The 25,421-nt window shown below is 40.7% G+C and overlaps 1 protein-coding gene across 12 annotated transcripts in view; it reads left to right on the forward strand.

Annotated features, from left to right (window-relative positions):
* Positions 1-25,421, forward strand: part of UBAP2L (ubiquitin associated protein 2 like) — a 41,695-nt gene that overhangs the window by 522 nt on the left and 15,752 nt on the right. For 7 of the 12 annotated variants that reach the window (XM_041744586.1, XM_041744577.1, XM_041744607.1 and 4 more), the window contains exons 2-13: positions 3,640-3,769; positions 4,946-5,023; positions 5,588-5,698; positions 10,440-10,608; positions 11,008-11,103; positions 11,508-11,553; positions 12,036-12,148; positions 14,612-14,686; positions 16,816-16,868; positions 18,683-18,768; positions 21,239-21,410; positions 24,754-24,952. In XM_041744586.1, the coding sequence (XP_041600520.1) occupies positions 3,680-3,769; positions 4,946-5,023; positions 5,588-5,698; positions 10,440-10,608; positions 11,008-11,103; positions 11,508-11,553; positions 12,036-12,148; positions 14,612-14,686; positions 16,816-16,868; positions 18,683-18,768; positions 21,239-21,410; positions 24,754-24,952 (1,288 nt within the window). In that variant the 5' untranslated portion in view covers positions 3,640-3,679. The remainder of the gene's footprint in view (positions 1-3,639; positions 3,770-4,945; positions 5,024-5,587; positions 5,699-10,439; positions 10,609-11,007; positions 11,104-11,507; positions 11,554-12,035; positions 12,149-14,611; positions 14,687-16,815; positions 16,869-18,682; positions 18,769-21,238; positions 21,411-24,753; positions 24,953-25,421) is intronic. The other 5 variants (XM_041744631.1, XM_041744621.1, XM_041744641.1 and 2 more) reach the window with 1 other exon arrangement.

Below are 25,421 nucleotides of genomic sequence, written 5' to 3' on the forward strand. Positions count from 1 at the left end.
CCGCTGAGCCCCGGCCGCTGCCTGTGAAGACGCCTGGGGGGCCTCCTCCCTTCCTGGCCCGCTGCGGCCTCTTCGGGTCCGGATCCGGCCTGGTTTGGGGGCGGCGGGGGCAGGGCGGCGGGGTGGAGCTGCCCCGAACTCCCCCATGTGGCCCTCGGTCTGGAGTGCGGAGGATGAATTTGTTCCGGGTGGGAGGTGAGGCGGCGGGCCGGGAGCCCCGCGGGGGCGCGGCGCGGGGTGCGCCTCCCTTCTCCGCGCGTGGGCTGCGGCCCCTCTCGGCTCCGGCCTCTTTGTCAGCCTGCTGGAGCCACGGCTCCGGGAACGTGTTCGCGGCGGCCGCGCGGGCTGGCGAGGGGCAGTCGGGGAGGCCCGTGGGGGTGTCCGCCTCGGGGGCGCCCCTGAGCCCGGGCCTGGGTCCGCGCCCCTAGGGTAGCGCGGGGATCCCAAATTCCTTCAGACCCTGTGCTCTGTGGACAAGCCCCAAATTGCTTTGCAAACTGATGTCACAAACAGGAGACGGTCTCTCCGCCTTGAAGTGTAGTCTTCTCGGGTGGAGGGTGTCGTGGAAGCAAAACACAGTAACAGGCCCTTTTTGTTGTCATTGTTACCGTGTTCGCCCAGTGTCCCCGAGCATGAGGCGGAGAAAGGCGTTTGCTGCGTTCTCTCCATCCCCCTCCGCCGCCCGGGTGCTGCCGAGGGACGGTCCTGCCGGGGTGGCGAGGGCCGCTGACCGCCAGCCCTCCCGGAGGAGGAGGAGGGAACCGCGTTGGTCCGCGACGCTGAACTCCCCCAGCATTGTCCGTAAGGAGTAGCCGGTGCCAGTGATGGTTTCCGCTGTGGACAGCGAGCATCGCTGGCCCGGAGCTAATGATGAAAGACCTTAAGTCGGGCTGTTTGGGTCCTGAGTTTTGAAGCCCCTCTTTGCTGAATGTGTCCTATCTGGCAAGTACTCTTTTTAAAATTAGACTAGAGTGTACGGAGAAGGGGACGCAGGGTCATTTCCACAAAGCACCTAAGGGAGTTAGTCGTTCTGTTAGAGGTAGCAAGCCTCACCCATCCCAGTCCAGCTTCAGAGTGTCTGAATTGTTGCTCAACTTAGATTGTAAGCTCCCTGAGGGCAGCAACCGAGTCATACTGCTTTTGTATTTCCTAAAGTACTGGACACATAGTAGATACTCAATAAATACTTGTTATTTATTTTTTTATGTAAAATTTCTCTGGCTATTTTTTCAAGTAGCTGGTTTTCAAAAGATGGTCAAGGACACACCTGTGTTCAAACCAGTATTTGTTTCTACGCTGTTCCCTTGGTCTCCCAACACATCTCATGTGTTTCCCGTAAATATTTTTATTTGCTAAGGAAAAGTTCTTAAGATTCCTCCATTCCACTGTGATAACTCTAGTTACGTGTCTCTGCTTGCTACTAAAAGGCTACTGGTTTTGTGCTCTCCAGTGATCCATCCCAAATCACTTAGTTTTGTTTGACCCGTCCTTCAGTGGTGTTACTACCTAGGCGGTAAAATTTTCTTAGTCACACGTCTCAAAGCACCTGTAAGAGAGAGATGGAAGTTATCAGCCGGAGTGATCAGGAGTGGTGGGTCCCCCCCCTTCGGTAATTAAGTGGCTTTCAAGAGGACTTTTTAATATATATTTACACTGTTATAGTATACGCAGTTATCTGTATTGTTAGTCATGCAGTTTATAGTATTACAGTTGTAGGTTGAAACCACATGTGAAGTAGAAAGCAGTCAGTTTCTAAGTTACAAAAGCGTTTATTATTTGCATTAGAAACTTCATTTTAGAGCCAATTAGTAAGTATAATAGTTTTCGTCCGTTTTAATTTTTCTCTTTGATTTGAATCCAGGGGTACTGGTTAAAGAACACTTGTTCTTTTGTGAGTGATGAAACTTGGCTATAATGCCAGTCTGGGAAAATGGACTACTGTGTAGCAAATAATCCTGTACTAGTTGGAAATATGTACAGGCCTTTGTGTGCACATGTGCATGTGTGTAGGGAGAAGAGACAGTAGTTAAAGAATTAGCTTTGAGATTTCCTCAGAAATTCTGATGATAGGGACTCCTGGGTGGCTCAGCGGCTAAGCATCTGCCTTCGGCTCAGGGTGTGATCCCGGAGTCCCGGGATCCAGTCCACATCGGACTCCGTGCATGGAGCCTGCTTCTCCCTCTGCCTATGTCTCTGCCTCTGTCTCTCCGTGTCTCTAATGAATAAATGAGTAAATCCGAGAAAAAATAAAAAATTCTGATGATAGAGACTGAAAAACTCTTAATTCTTATTGATTGTATCAAAAAACAAATTGATTCAACTTGGTGAAGAATATATCCACAGAGAAGTCAGCTTTCTTTGTAACCTGAAAAACTGGTGAAATTCACTTCCCTAATAATTAATCCTTCTGTATTTCTTTAGAGGCTCAACCTGCCTCTTCCTCAAATTCAGCATTGTCTTTGGGCAGCTTAGCATTACCCCATATAAAGTTTTTATTAATGAAAAAATTATAAGTAGAGCAGAAAATACAAACTTACCCTCTTTGAGAGTGAATAAAACAACACAGTAATGGCATATTTTGAACATTCCATCATATCATGAATATTTTCTTTGTTTACTAAATGCAACAGCTGAGGTTGCGTTAAAGCAAAGTATGAATGAAGGGAACTTAAGTTCAGGAGAATCCTAGTTTGCTAGAACTGTTAATAATGAAAACCATTCTCGTTTTGGGAAAGGCTCTATATGCTCTCTGTCTCTCTAAAGACTCAACAAAGTACTATTGCTGGCAATAGTGTCTCAAGTTTAAAATGATAATCCTAGAAGTCTTTTCTTCCAAATAAAACTTTGTACTAGATGCTTTTGGTTTGGGACAGATCTGTATATTAAGGTGAGTGGGAAAGGGTATTTGCATTTCTGGTGCCTGGGAACTGTGGAGTAGGAGGTCAACAGAAGTAGCTGCAAAAACTGTTGGAATTATCTAGGGAACTGAGATTCTGAGCAAAGTCACTGGGGCCAATACTTGCCTTGTTGAAGGTTATACAAGCTCCCACTGCATGATGAGAGATACAACTTGAGGGAGAAAGACTAAACTTGAGCTTGTCGTTTCCCAAGTGATGGGGGTCACATGCAATTTATATAAACTGGTTGTAAGGAAGATAGGACTTTTCATAGGTAGACTTGAGTACAATATTTTTAAGTTATTTTTATTTGGAGTATAGACTAATCCCCTTCCTGGAAGGCTTTTATTTTCCAGGTTTTGCTGATTGTCTTTTCTCTTGTCAAAGGGACTTTATTTTTGTGTAGAAGGCTTTTGATTCTTAACATCATTTTGCTTGCTATTAAGATAGCAAAACTTCGCTAAGCCTGTGTATAGGGGACTAGGAACCAAAGCATGCCCGTAACTTAAAAACAACAAAAACTGTCACTTGACACATGCTTTTTATATTTCTTGTTTTACAAAAATGGATTAACAGCCATTGTTCCTTAAGGAATTTATCAACTAAATATGTCTCAACAGATGAATCCTTTTGTTTTTTTTTTCCTTTAAAGAAATGAAAATGGCAAAGATGCTGATGAAAGACAATGAAAATACATTTTGCCCATATTTAACCTCTAAATTGTTTTTTTTTAATCTTTCAGTATTCTACCTTGTAAATACTGTTATTTGTATATACTGTAAATGATGACGTCGGTGGGCACTAACCGAGCCCGGGGAAACTGGGAACAACCTCAAAACCAAAACCAGATGCAGCACAAGCAGCGGCCGCAGGTAAAGAACGCAAGGGGTATGGATCTGTTGGTAGCACTGCTGGTTGATGTTGGTTTCCATTCAGTGCAGCATCATTCTTTGCTTTGGATTGTTGGTTTGGGTTTTTTATTCTTGATTTCTAGTCCTTGCTTCATTTTACTTAGAACCTGATGATTGTTGATATGCTATGATGCAATGTGCTTGCTTTTTGTTGTTCAATACTGCATTATGAGACTTGGAAAGAATGGGTCCTGTGCTTTGTTTTTGTTTTTTTTAAACCTTTTTTAAAAGATTTATTTATTTATTTATTTATTTATTTATTTATTTATTTATTTATTTATTTATGATAGAGAGAGAGAGAAAGAGGCAGAGACACAGGAGGAGGGAGAAGCAGGCTCCATGCCGGGAGCCTGACGTGGGACTCGATCCCAGGACTCCAGGATCACGCCCTGGGCCAAAGGCAGGCGCTAAACCGCTGAGCCACCCAGGGATCCCCGGGTCCTGTGCTTTGAATATCTAAGGTAGCATTTCCCCAGGACGAAATCTTATGTTATTCTCAGGCCTAGAGATAAGAGGGTAGCATTGGTTCTTGCAAGAATGGGAATAGGGTTTACACGTGACTTTGTAAATAAAAAATGGATTATTTGAGGTATAAATGTTTCAAAGAGGTACTGTGATCCCAAAATGGTAGCTTCTTTAACTGTGAACTTTGGTGAAAAGCTTCCTGTTTTTTTAAGGATTATAGAGCAGAATAGTGATAGCTTCAGTGTTCAGTTCTTTGTCATTTTGCAAATTTAGGCATCTTACTTTATTTTTTTTTTTAGATTTTATTTATTCATGAGAGACAGAGAGAGAGAGAGGCAGAGACCTAGGCAGAGGGAGAAGCAGGCTCCATGCAGGAAGCCTGATGTGGGACTCGATCCTGGGACCCCCAGGATCACACCCTGAGTCAAAGGCAGATGCTCAACCGCTGAGCCATTTAGGCATTCCAATTTAGAAATCTTAACTGGTGTTAGCATTTTGTTACTTGGTCATTTGTAACAAGGAGAAGGAAATTGGGCAGGGAGGTGGGGTGGGTTATTGACTACATAGGTCCCTCTTATTTCTCTAAACTCTTGTCTCAAAAAAATAAAAAATAAAAAAAAAATAAACTCTTGTCTCTTGATCATGCTTTCTTGAACTTGACTTAATTCCTAGGCTACTGCGGAACAAATTCGACTTGCACAGATGATTTCAGACCATAATGATGCTGACTTTGAGGAAAAGGTGAAACAAGTGAGTGTATTGCTAATTTGCTCTAAGCGATGGGGAAAGACCTCAGGATTAAAACATAGTTAAATGTCATAGGTGGCTACCAGGGTATTTTGTACTGTAGATATTGAAAGAATTATGACCTGAAATGTATTAAGCCTGTAAGTGCTTTTGTTTGATTTACTGTCCGCCTTTGGACAGCTACCTTATTCGAAAAGGTTTTATCTTAATTTTAACTTATTTATTGGGTGACTTTGTTGATGCCATTTTTAGAGCAATTTTGAGCAGTTGTGCCATCTAGGAATTGTAGAAATTCACAGTATGCTGAAGCCTGTGTGCCTCTGGATTTGATTCTCTATCAGATATTTTACTCTTTGTTTTATAAGTACTTTTGACCCCATCCCTAATCACAGTTGTTCATATTTTGCTTATTGAACTAGCATACCAAAATTATGCATATTTTGGTTTTTTAAGCCTGAGGTTCTTTCAGACTCAGTTGGTGTCTTCTCCCTTTTCTCTTGTTCACCTGGTTTTCTTTTGTGAGGAGTGCAAACTTGTTTATAATGGTTGCTGATCTTTTTCTTTCAGTTGATTGATATCACCGGCAAGAACCAAGATGAATGTGTCATTGCTTTGCATGACTGCAATGGAGATGTCAATAGAGCCATCAATGTTCTACTGGAAGGAAACCCAGATACGGTAGAGTGTTAATAGAGTGTTCTAGAAAGTGGGTCCTTGGCTGAGAAGCTCAGAATATTCTAAAAATAGCAAGTGGAGTAACTCAACTTAAAGGAGAGTACTTTATTCTCCAAATGGAGCTGTGGGTTGCAGATACTTAAAATTTATATAGAATAAGTAGAAGAAAACATAAAATCCATCTCCCTTAATTAGCTTAGACTAAATTATTCATTCCAGGCTAGTGACTGTTTTCCAGACTGAGTTGGCCTAAATTGGAGATGCTATATATTAGCCTTAGTTACTAATCATAGAACATTCTGCTCACCTGTTTTATTGTGTTGAACAAAGTCATAGAAACTAGCAGATTCTCATTTCAAGATATTCCCATCAGTGTCACCTTTTACAATACATTTTCAGGGATCCCTGGGTGGCGCAGCGGTTTAGCACCTGCCTTTGCCCCAGGGCGCGATCCTGGAGACCCGGGATCGAATCCCACATCAGGCTCCCTGTATGGAGCCTGCTTCTTCCTCTGCCTATGTCTCTGCCTCTCCCTCTCCCTCTCTCTCTCTCTCTCTCTCTCTCTCTCTCTCTCTCTGTGTGTGTGTGTGTGTGTGTGTGACTATCATGAGTAAATAAATAAAATATTAAAAAAAAATACAATACATTTTCATTGTTTGAACTTAATATCTGTTGAGGTAGTAGAGAGAACAGCCTGTTGACCATCCCTAGAGATGACGGGATATCTTTTTTTTTTTTTTCCTTAAGATGACATCTCTTACCCTAAAGTTTCACCTCTTCTCTTTTCCACTTAATGAGATCCTTATATTTTTGTGCTTATCATTGTCCCAAATTGTTAAGTCCCTTAAGAACAGGGGTTCTGCTTTACTAACCTTTGGAATGTTCCTGTAGTGCTTAGCAGAGAACTTTATTGTTTTAACAAGCAATGTATCATTTTAAAGTAATTTTCATTTACTTGGTCATACACTGGGGATCTTTGGTTGGGATAGATAACCAGAGTTTTACCCTTTGAGAGATCAGCTTACTGGTATCACAGCATCACATTAGCTAAATATTGGAGGTTTGTCAGATTCCTTGAGACAATAGGAAATAATAGTGGGAAACTTTTTTTTTTCTTTTTTTACTTATTCATGAGAGACACAGAGAGAGGGGCAGAGACTGGCAAAAGGAGAAGCAGGCTCCTTAGGAGGAACCCGATACAGGACTCGATCTTAGGACCCCGGGATCACAACCTGAGCCAAAGGCAGATGCTCAATCACTGAGCCATCCAGCTGCCCCAGTGGGAGACTTTTTTTAATCATTGAATTTAAATTTGTGGATTTTTCTCTTCAGAAATGTGGTCTTAGGGGAACCTGACTGGCTCGGGAGTATGGGGCTCTTGATCTCAGGGTTTTGTGTTCAAGCTCCATGTTGGGTGTAGAGTTTACTTTTAAAAAAAATGTGGTTTTTGATTTTACATTACTGATCTTATTTGAAAATTACTGTCTGGATAATCAGATAATAGTGCCTTTGGCTCATTGTGAGTTTACTGCAGATTTTTGGGTTAGGGGAAGAGTGGGACTAGTCCTGGCTTTTAAAAGTCTGGATTTCAGGGACGCCTGGGTGGCTCAGCAATTAAGCATCTGCCTTCCAGCCCAGGGCGTGATCCTGGAGACCCGGGATTGAGTCCCATGTCAGGCTTCCTGTGTGGAGCCTGCTTCTCCCTCTGCCTGTGTCTGTTTCTCTCTCTCTCCTTGTGTCTCTCATGAATAAATAAATAAAATCTTTTTAAAAAAAAAGAACAACTTCTTTAAAAAAAAAAGTCTGGATTTCTTTCTTCCCTCCATCCCTCCCCCTTCCTTTCTTCCTTTCTTTTTCTTTGCGTAAGTCACGTTTTGTTTCACTTTCTAGCATCTTCTGTCTAATGCTGCAAATCTAACTTTCTATAGTATCAGAAAGGAAAATAAACTGGAGAATGTAGGCTTGTGGCATGAATAAAACAGCCACTAGTGAAACCAGTGGGGAGTAATATCAACTGCCAAGGGAAGTTGGATGTTGGTGGATGAGATCATATCAGAAAACTGGCAGCACCTTTGGGAAGATCATAGTAATTCCTTTTCCTTATAAACCTGGGTAGTGCCAGCAGCTGATACATACCATAGAGAAGGAAAAAGGTGAGAAGTTTCTGAAACTTGCCAGACAGACTAGCTGTAAACTCTGAGAGCTAGCTGTTTTGAGTCTAGTTTCCAGGGTTCCTGATGCAGATTTAGTTATAATAGGGATACTATAACTTATGAATCGAAGCTGCTGTGAGCATAAAATGACCCACCAGTTGTAGTGTGGAATGAGCTTAGACTGGAAGGGTAGGCAACAAGGAGCTGCCAAGTCCTGGATGGATACTTAATCTTTTTAAAAATTATTAGGGAACTATTATAGATTCTTCAGAATATGTGAATATGATTTTGCTATAATTTTAAGCTGAGTTTTTAACTTAAAAACTTTTAAAATTATAGTGAAATAGGGCAGCCCAGGTGGCTCAGCGGTTTAGCACCGCCTTGGCCCAGGGCCTGATCCTGGAGACTGGGGATCAAGTCCCACGTTGGGCTCCCTGTGTGGAGTCTGCTTCCCCCTCCCTCCCTCTCTGTCTCTCATGAATAAATAAAATCTTTAAATAAATAAATTATAGGGATCCCTGGGTGACGCAGCGGTTTGGCGCCTGCCTTTGGCCCAGGGCGCGATCCTGGAGACCCGGGATCGAATCCCACATCAGGCTCCCGGTGCATGGAGCCTGCTTCTCCCTCCGCCTGTGTCTCTGCCTCTCTCTCTCTCTCTCTCTCTGTGACTATCATAAATAAATAAAAATAAAAAAAAAAATTTAAAAAAATAAATAAAAAAATAAATTATAGTAAAATATATTTAAAATTGATCACTTTAACCATTTTTAAGTGTATAATTTAGTGGCATTAAGTACACTGATGATGTTGTACAACCATTAGCATTATGCATTTGCAGGACTTTTTCATTTCCTAAATACTGTATCTATTAATAACCCCCTGTCCGCATATTGCCAGCTCCTGGTAACCTCTTCTATTTTCTGTTTCTATGAATTTGCCTATGCTAGGTATCTCATGTAAGTGGAATCATACAGTATTTGCTTTTTTATGTCTTATTTGGCATGGTGTTTTTAGATATTCATATTGTGGCCATGTGACAGAATTTCACTTCTTTTTAAGGCTGAACAATATTCTTTTTTTTTTTTTAAACAATATTCTAATATATGTATATGCCGTATTTTATTCATCCGTTGATGGACACTTGGAATTATTTGGAAGAAAGTTATAGACGTCATAAAATACTCTGCAGCATGGTTCCCTTAAAGGAGGATACTCTTCTATATGACCACAATATTGTCAACCCTGGAAAAATTAAGTCATTTCATATTATACTTGGTCCATATTCTTGAAAGTTATTAGATATTATAGCTGTTGCTGAGCACTAGGTCCTTGAGTAAGATGGTAACTAGGCTAGTAAAGATCTGGTAGTTTTGGTGTTTGGAAATTTTGGTTTGTACATATTTTCTGCAAAGATAGTGTGAATGAAGGGGTGTATTTTTAAAATTTCAAATTTATAAAACTCATTTCTTGAGGAATGAGGTTTTTGCAAGACAGATTAGCTTATTTTCCTTATCACAAATTTTCCCTCCTGCAGTCTGGAATGAATCATAGATTATTCTGCTTTGGGGAAAGTTTAATTGGACTATATCAAGTTAGGAAGTATAAGTAGAATACAGTGTGTAAAACCTGGAATGGAGGGCTTCCTATAGTCCATGTCTCAGGGCCAGGGCTGTGCCTTCTTGACTGCTACCTGGTCTTTTAGCAAAGGAAGTTGGTGTGCATGTCAGGGAGTGGGGTTGGGGGTGATGTAGTGAGGAGTAGGTGTAGTTATTCTCCTAAATTCTGATTAGAGAATTAGATTAGAGAATCTAAGAGATTCTGGCATGGTGTTTAGAATCATAGGCATTCTCTAATTGGCATGGTGTTTTTAGATATTCCTATCTAAGAGATAGGAATGCCTTAGATTCGATTAGAGATTAGAGAATGCCTATGCTGTTCATTCATTCTGAATTCAAAGTTAACCTTTAGAAACTTTAATTTTTAAGTTTTTTTATTCTTCTTTTAAAGATTTTATTTGTTCATGAGAGACAGAGAGGCAGAGACATATACAGGGGGAGAAGTAGGCTCCCCCTGCAGGGAGCCTAATGGGGACTTGATCTTAGGACCCCAGGATCACAACCTGAGCCAAAGGCAGACACTCAACCACTAAGCCACCCACGTGCCCCAACCTTTAGAAACTTTTAGTTTTCTTTTCTGCTTTGACATGAATAAGACTATAAAAAATTGAGTGTCACTGAATCCAAAGGGAGTTAATTTTTTCAGCCCAGGAAACACACTTGAAAGATAAGGACTAGTAACTAGGTTCTTTGACTAATTTGCCTAGTGACTACACTGGATGATCTTGACCATACCTTTGGAAGTGATCCCTGCAATCCAGCTATAAGTGCCTCCTGTATAAAAAAGGATTTTAGTTTTGCAGTGATAGAATTTGTTTTGAGATTGTATCCTCCATTTAAATAGATATAAATTAGTAGAAATGTTTTAGATTTGGATAATGAGAGAGGAATGGTTAACAGTTTTCCCAGCTTTTACCTGTGGTTTCCCAATAGCAATCCATATTGATTCGATGTCATTGCTCTGCTCTTCTTTAGCATTCGTGGGAGATGGTCGGGAAGAAGAAGGGAGTCTCAGGACAGAAGGATGGTGGCCAAACGGAATCCAACGAGGAAGGCAAAGAAAATCGAGATCGTGACAGAGACTATAGTCGGCGACGTGGTGGGCCACCAAGACGGGGGAGAGGTGCCAGCCGTGGACGAGAGTGTATGCATAGGGCTTTATCAAAACCAGCTGTGGGTCAGTAATGTCTGGACATCAGGGATGTCAGGGCTTTGCTAGGCTGGACGTAGTCACCATTTTATCATTCTTTTTATTTTTTTCTTGCCTCCATTTGTTCTGGGACCTGGGTATCTCTTATATGTAACATTTTCTGGCTACAGCTACCAGTTTGGCATGAAATTACCCTGCAGTCATTTGTAAAATTGTCTGACTTAGACCTCTCTGTTGTGGTTCATGACCTTCCCCTAGTAACCATCATGTCCCATCTTTCCAGCTCATTTTCTTTTCCTTGTTTTTGTCTCCCCACACAATCTGTACGTGCTACTTACATATTTACATAAATTCTATTGACTCTGCTCTGGCTCTCTGTGTTTTTAATTTCAGTTCGGGGTCAGGAAAATGGAATAGATGGCACCAAGAGTGGAGGACCTTCTGGAAGAGGCACAGAAAGAGGCAGAAGAGGACGTGGCCGAGGCAGAGGTGATCGATTTCTTGGGGGGCAGGGTTATTCTTGCTAGTTCTATACGGGTTTACTTTATTTGAAAAGCAGCAAATTTAAATGGCATCTCATGACCTTAATTGTTGAGCTGTTATGCAAATTACAGAGATTGTGGAGTGGGAAGTGGAAAAGAAGGTAGGTGTCATTTTCTTTAGTCTTTATTGTTGATGTTAAAGTATTTGCTTAAGGACTCAGCAGTTTGGTCAGCAAAGGAACAATCTGTCAATAGTAATGAGTGTACTACTGTAGTATATTGACTATACTACAGGGTGATAGAAAAAATATTTAATAATATCAACCACTTACTATTCCAGAGTTACCTTAGTTGGCAAGGTAGTTTTATATTAATTTCTAAAACATTTCTTTCTCTTTTTTTTGTTGTTAGGTGGCTCTGGTAGACGAGGAGGAAGGTTTTCTGCTCAAGGAATGGGGTAGGTTTCATTGATTTGATGCCAGACTTTTTAACTATTTTTCCCCTATGCATCACTATAATATTCTAGAGTGGCTGATATCTTGGTATCCTGAGAATAACCAAAATGTGATTAGAAAGCTTTCTAGATCATTTAATCAGATAGGTATGTAGACTTAGGGCTTACAGATAAATGTTTACCACCTGGGTCATTACTTCTCATAGCTTCATTTGAATGTATATAACTGCTGTCTTCCAATATTCCGTGTGGATTTTATTATGATTATTGATGTCCTAATCCAAAATAGGTCAAGATTTAAATTGAGATTATACCATAGAAGTTAGGTAAGTGAGGAAAGGAGACATGTACAGGAATGTAGAATGGGGCTGTGGTTGATCTGTACTAGGAAAAAGGATTCTTGTGGCCCTCCTCGCTGAGTTAATATTTGCTGGTGCTGCTTAGAGGTCAGAGACTCTTTTAAGCTTTTTTTCCTCCACCCCCAGAACCTTTAACCCAGCTGATTATGCAGAGCCGGCCAATACTGATGATAACTATGGCAATAATAGCGGGAATACGTGGAACAACACTGGCCACTTCGAACCAGATGATGGGACGAGTGAGTGACTGTTTATTGTTTCCTGTCTCTAAAAACCTAAGGAAATAATTACTTTGAGGTTGTGGTCACATTTACAAGTAGAGGAATAGTTTTTGGGTGCAGAGATAGGGGAGATAGAGATGGCCATTGAAATACTGTCTCTTCTCTTCCCTGACTGTGTGCCTGTAGGCACTTCATAACGCTATTTCAGCTGTTCTTCATCACTGTTCTGTGAGATTGACACTGATCGTCCTCTCCAGATGACAGACTGAAAGGGTGGTTGTGAGTGAAATTTGCTAGTATTTGAACTCAGAATTGCTGGACTCAAAGCCCATGCTCTATCTATCTCCCACTGTGGCTGCCATTAGGTCCAGGTATGATTCCTAGGGTTTCTGTTAGGGTGTCTAGCTCTGCCTTCTGAAACTTGTAGAGGTGAACATTGCCCAGAATCAAAGCTCACTGATTGTTTATTTTTTGGCACTGAGATAATAACCTTTTTTCCCTTCATTTTTGGAAAAATTTCCATATCTAGGAAAAAAGGAAATTGTATTTTTCTAGCTCTATTTATTTATTGGATGGTCTTCTGAACATCAAAGGATACTAGGGGGTTTGAATAAGATTTAAAAAAAAAATTTTTTTTTAATAAGATTTTTTGTTGTTAGCTAATTTTAGTGTATCTGGGTAGGATGTATATATTTAAGGATATTTTAGACTTGTGGGATACAGCAAGATGTGTTTTGGAATAAAAGATACTTTAACCTTTTTTTTATTATTATTTTTTAATTTATTTATTCATGAAAGAGAGAGAGAGAGAGGCAGAGACATAGGCAGAGAGAGAAGCAGACTCCTCATAAGGAGCCCGATATGGGACTTGATCCTGAATCCTGGGATCACACGCTGAGCCGAAGGCAGGTGCTCAACTGCTGAGTAACCCAGGTGTCCCTACTTTTACCCTTTTATTTATTTTATTTTATTTTTTTAAGATTTTATTTATTTCTTCATGAGAGACACAGAGAGAGAGGGGCAGAGACACAGGCATAGGGAGAAGCAGGCTCCATGCAGGGAGCCCGATGTGGGATTCGATCGCAGGTCCCCAGGATCACACCCTGGGCCGACACTAGCACTAAACCCCTGAGCCACCGGGGCTGCCCACTTTTACCCTTTTAAATAAGAACAGTCTCTAGGCTCCAGAGTATGTATGTATGTATGTATTTATTTATAAAAAGATTTTTTTTAATCTGTTTATTCATGAGAGACACACAGAAAGAGAGGCAGAGACACAGGCAGAGGGAGAAGCAGTCCCGACACGGGACTCGATCCCAGGTCTCCAGGATCACACCCTGGGCCGACACTAGCACTAAACCCCTGAGCCATCTGGGCTGCCCTCCAGAGTATTTTATTATGGGATCACCAACTTTCTTATGCTTGAGCCAGCACATGGAGAGCTTGAGACCTTTTTCTCCTGTAAAGGGGGAAATTATTATTATGATATCACCAACTTCCTTATGCCTGAGCCAGCACATGGAGAGCTTGAGACCTTTTTCTCCTGTAAAGGGGGAAATGAGTTAATAGTAGAGTGTGAGTTAGGTTCTTTGACTCCTTACCCATTTATTTGCCTTGCCCCTTTTCAAATATCATTGATCTTTGTCTCTGTCTTTAGGATAGCCTTTGGCACAAGCAGTTCATCTACTGCCCACAAAATGTTATATTATACCTCAGGTTTTAAATGTTACTAGTTTTTTGTTTATCACACTATCTTAGAAGTTCATTTTGAATACAATTTTTCTATTGGTGGAGGCTGAAGTTGAGTTATTGACAAGATGGTTATCTTTTTATGACATAGACCAGTTGGCTATGAAATATCTTTTTTATTTTTTGGAGGCACATAGTTGCACTTCATTCATCTTTTGATGGTTTTATAGAGGCAGTGGTAGCAATGTAGCAGTCTGAATACAAAACTTACTATTTTTGAGTTCTAGTTCTTGGGCATTTGATTTTTTATCATTGGTAGAAAAAATAATAGGTGTTAAGGGGTTTGTTTTCAGTTGTGGCTAGAAAATTAGGCATGGAGTTGCAGGATTGCAAGCCTTAGCTGTTTTCAGCAAAGATGTAGTTTGGAAAACTAGGAATTATGAGGTGTGTATTTATGTCTTTTGAGTAGAGAATGGCAGATTTGGGAGGTTAGAATCAGAAATCTGACTTGTGGCTGAATGAAAAACTGTGTGATGCTACTATCAACTTGTTAATGTGAAAGAATTGTAAAATGCATTTCAGTTCATTTTACAGTTTGAACTGACCTTCCTGCATGATCTCTCTGTTTTCATGATAGCATACTTCAAATTCCCTATTTTACTTAAAAAGAATTTCAAACCTACCCTTAAAATATCCACAGGTACAATGGGAATTATGTTTTTGGGGAAAATGTTCTCATTCATAAGCAAAATTTCACTGGTTGTTTTTTCTTTTTTTCTTTTTTTGTTTCAGGACTTGATTTCATTGGGGTTGAGGGGTCAAATTATCCCCGAAAATTTGAGACTGCTCCTGGTATGATACATCCAGGTGCCTAAACTGCCCCGGATATTTTTACAGATTTTTATGAATTGAAATATCTGTGGATATGTCATTTTTCTGTCATCCTGCTTTTTTTTCCTTTTCTGCCTTTCTCATATTCTGTGCTTTTTTTCCTTAAAAAATTTTGTCTATTAACGAATATTTAACATTTACATTGACTGTTGTCTGCTGACAGAATGGAAACCTTTGTCATTCAGACCCTTTGTGCTCTGTCTATTCCTTCGTGCCTCCTCAGTACAGCCTTCTTGGCTACGACTGTGCATTCTGTATGGGATCAAGTAGGCATCTGCGTTCTTCCTTTCCATCCCAGATGCAGTCGCCAGAGTGCAGGAAAACATTTCTGCCTTGAGAAAGTCTGTCAGTAGGAGGTAACTTCCCAGGTCACTTTGAACTCCAGGATTATGTATATGGACAGATCTTGGGTTCCATTTATCTAGAGCAGGATGGATGTCAATGCAGAGGAAGAAGAGTGTCACCAGAGAGAGAGAAGAATGCGCTTTATAACTTGTCTGACCTGAGATTGAACTTTAGTTTGGTTTGGAGAAGGTTGCCATCTTTACGTGGTTTGGAATTTCCGTGGACCAGTTATAATGGCCTGGGAGAGGCATTATAATGAACATCTTTTTTTCTAGGAAATAGAGTTATTTCATTATCAAACGTTTAGAAGAATTTAACTTTTTTTTAAAGATTATATTATGAAGTAATCTCCACACCCAACATGGAGCTTAAACACATGACCCCAAGATCAAGAATTGCATGTTCTACTGATGGAGTCAGCCGGGCACCCCTAGAAGAATTTCTGTGGGCTTTGTAGATGAATATTTCTCTTCAGAGACAGTGAAATATCTGAATGCCAGACTTTCATTCTTAGAACAAAGTTTCTTCATTTGGAAAGAAGGCTTTAAAGTTAATCGGTGTGTACTATTCTAGAGAAGAAAATGAGAAATATTCTTGTCCTTTTATATAGGCAGGTTGTTATTTCTTACTCTGGTCTTTTGGTTAAGGGAAGAATCCTGGCTCTCAAAACAGTTTCCCTTTCTGAGGATACATGTATACACGAAGCAAAACAATAGGAGTGTTTAAGGTGGTTTGATTGCTGATGGACCTTTTCTCTAGAAACTCTCCTGACTTCATTGTTACCACCATGAGGAGGGTGTACACCTGCATTGTCTGCACAGTGCCCTTAGCAGATAGATGCCATGTTCTGTAGGATTAGGATTAGGATTAGGATTAGGATAACTAACAGACACATTTGTTTCTTCAGTTTTGTCCAGTGTCTTCTGGAGCAGACCTGTGAGAGTTTCTGTGGTTAGACTTAAAAGATCTATAAATTTGACTGCTGCTGAGTATGCATTTTTAAAGTGAGCTCCTATAGCAGATGTTTGTCCCTGCCCTTAGTTTGGAAGCCTGTCCACTTTCTTTTTTTTTTTTTTTTTTTTTTTTTAATTTTTTTAAATTTTTATTTATTTACGATAGTCACAGAGAGAGAGAGAGAGAGAGGCAGAGACATAGGCAGAGGGAGAAGCAGGCTCCATGCACCGGGAGCCTGATGTGGGATTCGATCCCAGGTCTCCAGGATCACGCCCTGGGCCAAAGGCAAGCGCCAAACCACTGCGCCACCCAGGGATCCCAGCCTGTCCACTTTCACTGCTGTTTCACAATCACGTGGCAGCCATTTGTATTCCTCATCACTGCTATTCTCTCTCCAGACTGCCCACTGTGTTGTCTTATACCAGATGAGTAGGTGTAGTTTATGTTCTGATTTACATTGGCTGCTGCCCTTTCACTTGAACTGACCACTAAGTCAGAGGGCTGAAGGATGTAAGAGATTGCCTGGAGCATTGGGTCTGTGGTGTCCCCCCACCCCAACCCCCCACTATCTTTGCTGTTAAAACTAACAAAACCTGAAAGTAAGTGTGAAATCATAATCTTATTAAAACTCTGGTGTTCTGAGGTATCACTCTCTAGTCTTTTTCTCTCCTTAGAGCCTAGGAATCCCTTCTGATTACTAAAATCTCGTTACACTTTAGGCTGCCAAAATGTTGATACATTAGTGTTTTTTGCACATGCTTTGTATTGGCACTTAAAGTACGTCACTGTTTTCTCTTTATTGCCAGGTGCGTGGAGGACTGCAACAGAGGAGTGGGGAACTGAAGATTGGAATGAAGATGTAGGTATTCCCAGGTCATTCCTCACTAGTGCCTTCTATCCTTAAGTGGTGTTTAGGGATAGAAAATGGGTATGTTTCTACCCCTTAAAATCACCCTTGAGATTCTGACCCAAAACTTTTACATCCAAAATAGTGTTCTGAGCCAGAACATTTCACATATGTTATATGAAGGAGACTGGGCATGAACAGGACTCTGTGGAACCAGACTATGGAAAGGGCAAGTGCACCTGTGTAAGTCCAATATCTGATTGTCGGATTTATCCCAGGAAGAGATGGTGGTTGGGTAGGGCACCAGAAATGGAGTCAGGCAGGTAGTGCACTGAGTAATAGCTGCTGGTGGCACATGACTCCTTTGGAGTTAGTTCCGTTATTTGGTTTACATTCAGGCACTGAAGTATGGTCCTGTAATTGGCTTAGAGGTGGGTGCAAAATGAAATATATGGTATCATGTCCTCAAGTTTACAATTTGGTTGGTTCTGGAACCCTTTTATTCACTTGAAGCCCAACTTTGTAATTGAGATGAATATATAGAACTGGCTGTCTTCCAGCTTGACTCAACTTGGAAGCCTCATACTTGGGTGGTACAAAGATGACACATAAACAAGCTCCATGAATTCTCTGGAGTAGAACCTGAGCAAAAGAATTCTGCTGATTCTTGGTCACAGTCAAGCTTTTGTTATGAATTCTAGTTTCCAGTGATCATGGATTAACTTAACATTTTCAGTCTACTTTCATATATTTGTATCTATTCAGGCAAGACAGCTCATACAGTGAGAGGGTGATATGTCAAACTTTTGATTTGTGAGATCTGAGTTTTTAAAATTTCAGATGCATCAGCATCAGAGGGTGATTCTTTTCGGTTCTAACTGAGCTAGATTGCCTTGTGAATACTTTCTATGATTTGGCTTGTCTGTTTAAGCAATTTTCAGAGAACGGTATATTTGGAGGAATGGATTCCCTGTGTTTTAGAGAAGAGATTTTAAAATTTTTTTTTTTTTTAAATTTTTATTTATTTATGATAGTCACACACAGAGAGAGAGAGAGGCAGAGATACAGGCAGAGGGAGAAGCAGGCTCCATGCACCGGGAGCCTGACGTGGGATTCGATCCCGGGTCTCCAGGATCGCGCCCTGGGCCAAAGGCAGGCGCCAAACCGCTGCGCCACCCAGGGATCCCTAGAGAAGAGATTTTAATCAGAAAGTGAAAACAAAACCAAAACAAGTTTTACATAGTAGGATGAGTTTTTCCTTAACAATTGCTTATCGAGTTTTAGGGTTTTACAATGCAAAGAGTAGGTGTAATAAAGTTACTATTAAGGCAAAAATTGCATATTGTTGAAATTATCCCTAAAAAGACCTTAATTCACCAGCACTTGGGTTCTTACTGCTCAAAAGCTAGGAGTTAATTAAATTATTTTATTTCTGTCTTTGTCTTGGCTGTAACCTTTCTTTGAAAGGAGCAGTGGAAGATTAAAGTTTGGTTTGGGTAGCGGTGGGAGTTGGGAACTCTGATGAGAAAGTATAATAAGGTTTCTCTATTTCTGTGGCGTGTGTACTCAGCTTCTCATAAGTTGAATGTGCGTATCCTGTGACTCCACTATATTTTATTAGGTTTCTTGATTTTACCCTCTCGATAAAATCATTGAACCTGTCTAGAAGGGGCATGCAAGTCAATCCATGTAGGGTTCCTCTGGGTAGGTGGTTCTCTTTTCTGAGGGTTTTTCCTTTACCTTGGTATTAAATTCCACTTACCTATGCCAAGTTTCTGACTGTAGCCCACCTAACACCAGGAGTGACTAATCTCTCTGTTTTCCAGCTTTCTGAGACCAAGATCTTCACTGCCTCTAATGTGTCTTCAGTACCTCTGCCTGCGGAGAATGTGACAATCACTGCTGGTCAGAGGCAAGTGTGTGGTAAAGTTCAGCGTCTTTTCCCAGGAGGACCTGGTGAGAGAGCTGCAAGGAGGAGTAGCAGTGGGCCTTTTATAAGCTCCCATGGTGCTGGTAGTAATGGTACCCAAGCCTACTAGGTTCCTCTCCAGTTGATTGATAGGTTTATAGGAGTAGATTTACTGAGTAGAAGTCCATATATTATAATTTTAAAGATGATTCTCTTCATAATAGCCTGTTTAATTACATAGGTCGATCTGAATTAAAACTTAAGCATAATGTAACTTTTCTGGTAGTAAGGTAAAGTTAAACATGGAAATATTTTCATTTATTTGAGTTTGCAGAACTGTTCAGTAGCTTCTCAGGCTTTATAATTAAAATCTTTGTCCACTGAGTCTACTGAGTAAATTGATCAGTTCTACCTTAGGATCTGGCTAATGAACTTTTTTGAACTTGAACCCTAGGTCTTAGGGTCAAGAGAGGGAAATATACCTACCAGGAATATTTTTATCCCTGGAAAGCTTCTTGGATTATTTCTAGATGTGGGTATGATAGGTATGATAGGTCTAGACTCAGAAGGTCCTAGATTGCACTAGAAATAGGATATTAGGGACATCGTCCCCAGAAGTGAGGTGTATTATTTTTCTGAAACCAATTCTTCAATTCTTTGACACCAACCAGATGTTCAGTAATTCAGTTCAATTCTGACAGTATCCAGAGTTAGCACAGACCCTAGTTGACACCTTTATTCCATAAGACTGCCCTTGCTTTCGAGGTCAGCTGCAACTTGAGCTCAGGCTATCCACACATTTCTGCCTGGCTGACTACAGATTTGGGGATTCTCATAGCCTCCTTCTTAGGTTCAGTAATCAGCTAAAATGACTCACAGAACTTAAGGAAGAGTTTCCTTGCCATAGCTGGTTTATTATAACCAGTGCCAAATATAAGACTTGGATGCGGCAGGGCATGGCATGGGGTGCAAAGCCTTGAAGTTTCATTACTTAGATTGGCCTGATTGATTAAGCTGTTGGCTGTTGAAGGCAGTTTCCAGCTCCCTTCCAACAGTAAAAGTGGGTAGGGTGTGCCAGGGCTGAAAGTTCTAATCTTCTAATCCCTTTCCTGGTGTTTCTGGTGGCAGCCCCCTTCCTGAAGCTATGTCGGGGGGCCTCTCACTCTGAGTAACCTCATTATTGTATACTTTGGTTGAAAGAGGCTCATTGGGATGCCTGGGTGGCTCAGTGGTTGAGCATCTGCTTTTGGCTCACGGCATAGTCCTGGGGTTCTGGGATCGAGTCCTGCATTGGGCTCCCTGCAAGGAGCCTGCTTCTCCTTCTGCCTGTGTCTCTGCCTCTTTCTGAGTCTCTTAGGAATAAATAAAGTTTTCAAAAAAAAAAAGGCTCATTATGGGACACCTGGGGTTGCTCAGTCAATTAAGCATTCAACTCTTGATTTTGGATCAGGTCATGATCTCTTAGAGTCATGAGATGGAGCCCCATGTAGGGCTCCATCCTGGGCATGGAGTCTGCTTAAGATTCACTTTCTCTAATAAAAATAACAAAACAGGGATCCCTGGGTGGCGCAGCGGTTTGGCGCCTGCCTTTGGCCCAGGGCGCGATCCTGGAGACCCGGGATCGAATCCCACGTCGGGCTCCCGGTGCATGGAGCCTGCTTCTCCCTCTGCCTATGTCTCTGCCTCTCTCTCTCTCTCACTGTGTGCCTATCATAAATAAATAAAATTTAAAAAAAAAATTTAAAAAAAAAATAACAAAACACACTCAGGAAATTTTAAGGGTTTTAGAAGCTCTGTGCCAAGAACTAGAGGCAAAGTCAAGCTATATGTTTTTATTATACCACAACTAACTTTGGAAACTTTTTTTTTTTTTTTAAGATTTTATTTATTTATTCATGAGAGACAGAGAGAGGCAGAGACACAGGCAGGGGGGAAGCAGGCTCCACACAGGGAGCCCGACGCGGGACTCGATCCTGGGTCTCCAGGATCAGGCCCTGGGCTGAATGAAGGCAGCGCTAAACTGCTGAGCCACCTGGGCTGCCCAACTTTGGAAATTTTATAAAAATTAAGGGGGGTAATTCCAAAGATGCTTGAAAAAGATGCCAGTGTTCTGGTGTATGTTTTTATGTATTAGGTATTGGTAATGACAAGTATTCAGTATTAAAATAATTGGCTAAAAACTTGTAAATTTTGGCCCAATATCACGCTACTATGTTCAAACTAACATTTGCTATTCTATTAAATTGATTTCACTAAATTGAAACATTTAACATTATTATGGTTGACAACACCACTGGAATACAGCTAGATCATGTATGGCTCTTATATATCAATTATTTTGGCAAATTAAGCATTTCAGGTCTTTGTGTTTTTGATGTGTGACTTTATTTTGACCTAACCATAATTTGAGTTGGAAGTTGGGGAATGCTATAGAATGTTCCATTGTTATCAAGATATTGCATCCCTCCACTAGAATTGACCTTGCTGTTCTATTGGGGAAGACACCATCTTCAGTGGAGAATGATTCATCTAATCTGGATCCATCTCAGGCTCCTTCTCTTGCCCAGCCTCTTGTGTTCAGTAATTCGAAGCAGAGTGCCATAACACAGCCTGCTTCTGGAAACACATTTTCTCATCACAGTATGGTAAGTAAGAAACATGGTGTCTTTTAACCACACTTTCCTGTCAACTCCAGCACATACATGCAGTACTGCCTTCTGGTGACACAGATTTGGGGTGGGGTAAAGCATCCCCTTTTGTGCCTTAAGCAACCTTAGGTGTAGAAATAAAGAGTTGTATAATAAGGGTACCACCAGAGAAGGACTTAGTTTTGGATGGACTAAGTCTTCTAAAAATGAGTCAGCATCACTTACTGAATGCTCACTGTGCTGAACATTATTTGCTCTTAAAGAAGAAAAAAAATGACATAAAATTTTATCTTTTTTTAATCTTAAACTTTGATGGAAGGTTGTAGCACTTCCCTATTTCTTCATAGAGCAGAATTACCATAAATTGGTTTAAATCAGACATTTTTGGACTAGACTTCCAAAAACTTGAGGTTTTCCTGAATGTTTCTACTTACTATCTGTTACTCCTTTTTTCTATAAGCAAGGACCAGGTCACTTGCTTTGCGTGCCTTATAGAGCTGTAGAAAGATGGAATAAGATCATGGATAAGGGCTCTACAACTGAGAGCAACAGTGATACTGTTTATTAATACATAGAATACTTATGGCCATATGACTCATTGATTCAGCTAAATCATTCAAGGTCGTTAACTATAGCAAAAAAATAATTTAAGCTAGGGATTCCTGGGTGGCTCAGCGGTGGAGCATCTGCCTTTGGCTCAGGGCGTGATCCCGAATCCGGGATCTGGGATTGAGTCCCACATTGGGCTCCTTGCAGGGAGCCTGCTTCTCCCTCTGCCTGTGTCTCTGCCTCTCTCTCTCTCTCTCTCTCTCTGTCTCTCATGAATAAATAAATAAAATCTTAAAAAAAAATAATTTAAGCTGAACTAAGATGATGCAAGGACTTTTTTTTTTTTGTCACTTAAAGGAAACTTTATTTGCAGTAAATAAGGATCATTTGGGGAAAGACCTTTTTTGGTGGGGAGGGACCAATTTCTTTTTTTAATAGCAAATCCTAAGAAGAATCGCTTTTTCTTTTTTTCTCTTTGCTTTTCCCTTCCTGTCTGTTTATTTTTTGGTGGAGGTATACTGTAGTTGTAAGAGGTAAGAGACCATGTGTGTGCATATAGTTTTATTTTTCTAGTAGTAGGATTATAGTTATTATTTTAAATAGGAAACAGCTGAGCTAGCCTCTGATCCAGAACTGTCAGTTTTTAACTACTGTTTTAAAATTTTGTGTGTGTTAATAGTAATTTGGTAATTGATACTCTGTCATATATGAAAGGTGACAGGTGAGAAAAGGTGGGAAAGAAGGGACAGGTTGTGGAACATTAGGATTAAAAAAAAGACAAAAATCATAAGATGGGTTCATGAAGATAAGGAAGTAACTGTCAATTCTTGAGATATATATGGCAGGAAAAGGTGAAGTGCTCTGTATTTCTTTTAATTGGCTTTATAATGTCTGGAATTGTGAAGATTTACAACCAAATTCAAACTCTGATATCGAAATTAATGTCAGCATATTTCATTTATCCTAACATTCTGTTTAATATGTCACATGAGGTTAAAGTAAATAAAAATAACGTCGTATTCTATTAGTTGTATTAATCAGTGTGCTATTTATTTTTAATGTTAGAGGATTAATTTCCCTTAAAACATAATAGATGTAAATAATACAGGCGTTCCCCATTATCATGGATGATATATGGACATTATCTAATGTGCTATCTCTTTTTTTTAAAGATTTTTATTATTCATGAGAGACAGAGAGAGAGGGAGAGAGACAGAGGCAAAGACAAAAGCAGAGGGAGAAGCAGGCTCCATGCGGGGAGCCTGATGTGGGACTCGATCCTGGAACCCTGGAATCACTCCCTGGGGTCAAAGGTGCTAAACTGCTGCACCACGCAGGTGTCCCATGCTATGTCTTGTCTCGTCTCGTCTCTTCTCTTCTTTTCTTTTCTTCTTTTTTCTTTCTTTTCTTTCTTTTCTTTTGTTTTCTTTTCTTTCTTTTCTTTCGAGAGAGAGAGAGAGAGAGAGAGACAGGCAGAGACAGGCAGAGGGAGAAGCAGGCTCCGTGCAGGAAGCCTGACATGGGACTCGATCCCAGGTCTCCAAGATCACACCCTGGGCTGCAGGCGGCGCTAAACCGCTGAGCCACCGGGGCTGCCCTCCTGTGCTATGTCTTTAATGTAAAGCTTTGCACTTGCAGACTATTTGATAATCATTGCTATGTGAGATCATCTCTCTGTCACAATCCCATGCTTTTAACTTGAGTTTTGGTGTTTGTTTTTATAATCTTGTGATGTAGACTGAAATGGGAAAAATGACTTACTTTGGATTGGACAGATTGGTTTTGTATAAGAAAGCTCTGCTCAGGGGCACCTGGGTGGCTCAGTCAGCTAAGTGTCCCTCTTGGTTTTGGCTCAGATTGTGATCTCGAGGTTGAGGGATTGAGCCCTGCACGAGGCTCTGTGCTCAGTGGGGAGTCTGCCTGGGATTCTGTCGCCCTCCCTTCCCCCACTTGTGCTTTCTCTCTCTCTCTAAAAATAAGTAAATCTTCAAAATAAAACAAAACACTGCTTAGTGTTGATGAGGATGAAATGGTTGAGTAAGACCCTAAGGAAAACTAGATTTTAAATCTCCCTGAAGGTGTTTTGGAGTAGTCAGGGCCTTCATCTTCTGGAGGAGGCTAGTCTTACCTGGCAATAGGGAGTGGGGAAAATCTCCCCAAAGCATTGAGTAAATTTTGCTTTGTTATTCGTGATCATGATCACTCTATAGAACTTGGATCCACACAGACAAAACAAATCATACTGAGTCATTATTTGATTGTCTAGTGCAGAAGTTTTGATAGGCCCTTGGCTTCTTCTCTTTGCTTCTGTGCTAGTTACTAGCAGCATTGAGGTGAGACTCCTGTCAGTTCTTCTTACTTTGCAGCTATTTAGTGGAGGGGGGAATGACCTTCTTGACTAAAGTGAAATTTGATGTTAGCTTTCATATTAATTTAATAATTACATACTGGTTGATTTAAAACTTTAAAAGGGAAAAAAATTTCTTCTAGTTATTAGATCTTTATCCCTGGGGAGGAAGTGATAGTGTAATTTTTAATGGTTCTCATCTTTTTGAGTGCTTATTATGTGCCATGCATGTTTTAAATGCTTTATGTACATAATCTGTTTGATCCTCCTCCAACTTAATGCAATACTATTTTCAGGTAAGGAAAATGAGGTACAGAAAAATTATAAATAACTTTTCCACGATTACATAGCCAGGATTTGAAAGGAGGCAGTCTGGCTGCAGAGATTGTGCCCTAAAGGGCTTTGCTTGCTGTAGATATTTATCCTCTCTGTGTTGATTTACAGGTGAGCATGTTAGGGAAAGGATTTGGTGATGTCGGTGAAGCCAAAGGTGGCAGTACCACCGGCTCCCAGTTCTTGGAGCAGTTCAAGACTGCTCAGGCCCTGGCCCAGTTGGCGGCACAACATTCTCAGTCTGGAACCACCACCACCTCCTCTTGGGACATGGGCTCTGCCTCCCAATCCCCTTCGCTGGTGCAGTACGGTGAGAAGGATGGAAAGTGACTTGAATTCTTTAAACATTGGAGCATTAATGCCAGGAGCTGGTGAAAGTCAGGGGTGGGGTTGGGTGGAAAAACGTGTCCTGAAGTTAGGGGAAGGGCTGCCAGCTGGCTAATTTCCCGAACTGATTTTCCCCAGTCAGATAGGCTGAGTTCAGAATGCTGGGGGGAAGAGTAAAGATTTGAGACTCAGTATCTCTTTATCAAAATTAGATACATACATAGTTGTAGTCTTCAGTTGCCCTGGGGTTTTTTTTAGATTCTCCCTAGATTGGTTTTTAGTGTTTGAAAACAACATGTTACCTTTGAAAAGGTTCACGGACTTGACCATTTTAGAATTTTACACTCTAAATATGGGCATTTCCTGGGCTCCTTCTTACACAGGCAGGGTAATAGCACTGATTCCATTAACCTATACTTAGAACGGATATGATCCAGTGATTGTCACTTTTA

This window comes from Vulpes lagopus, chromosome 1, assembly GCF_018345385.1.
Source record: "Vulpes lagopus strain Blue_001 chromosome 1, ASM1834538v1, whole genome shotgun sequence".
Taxonomy (NCBI): domain Eukaryota; kingdom Metazoa; phylum Chordata; class Mammalia; order Carnivora; family Canidae; genus Vulpes; species Vulpes lagopus.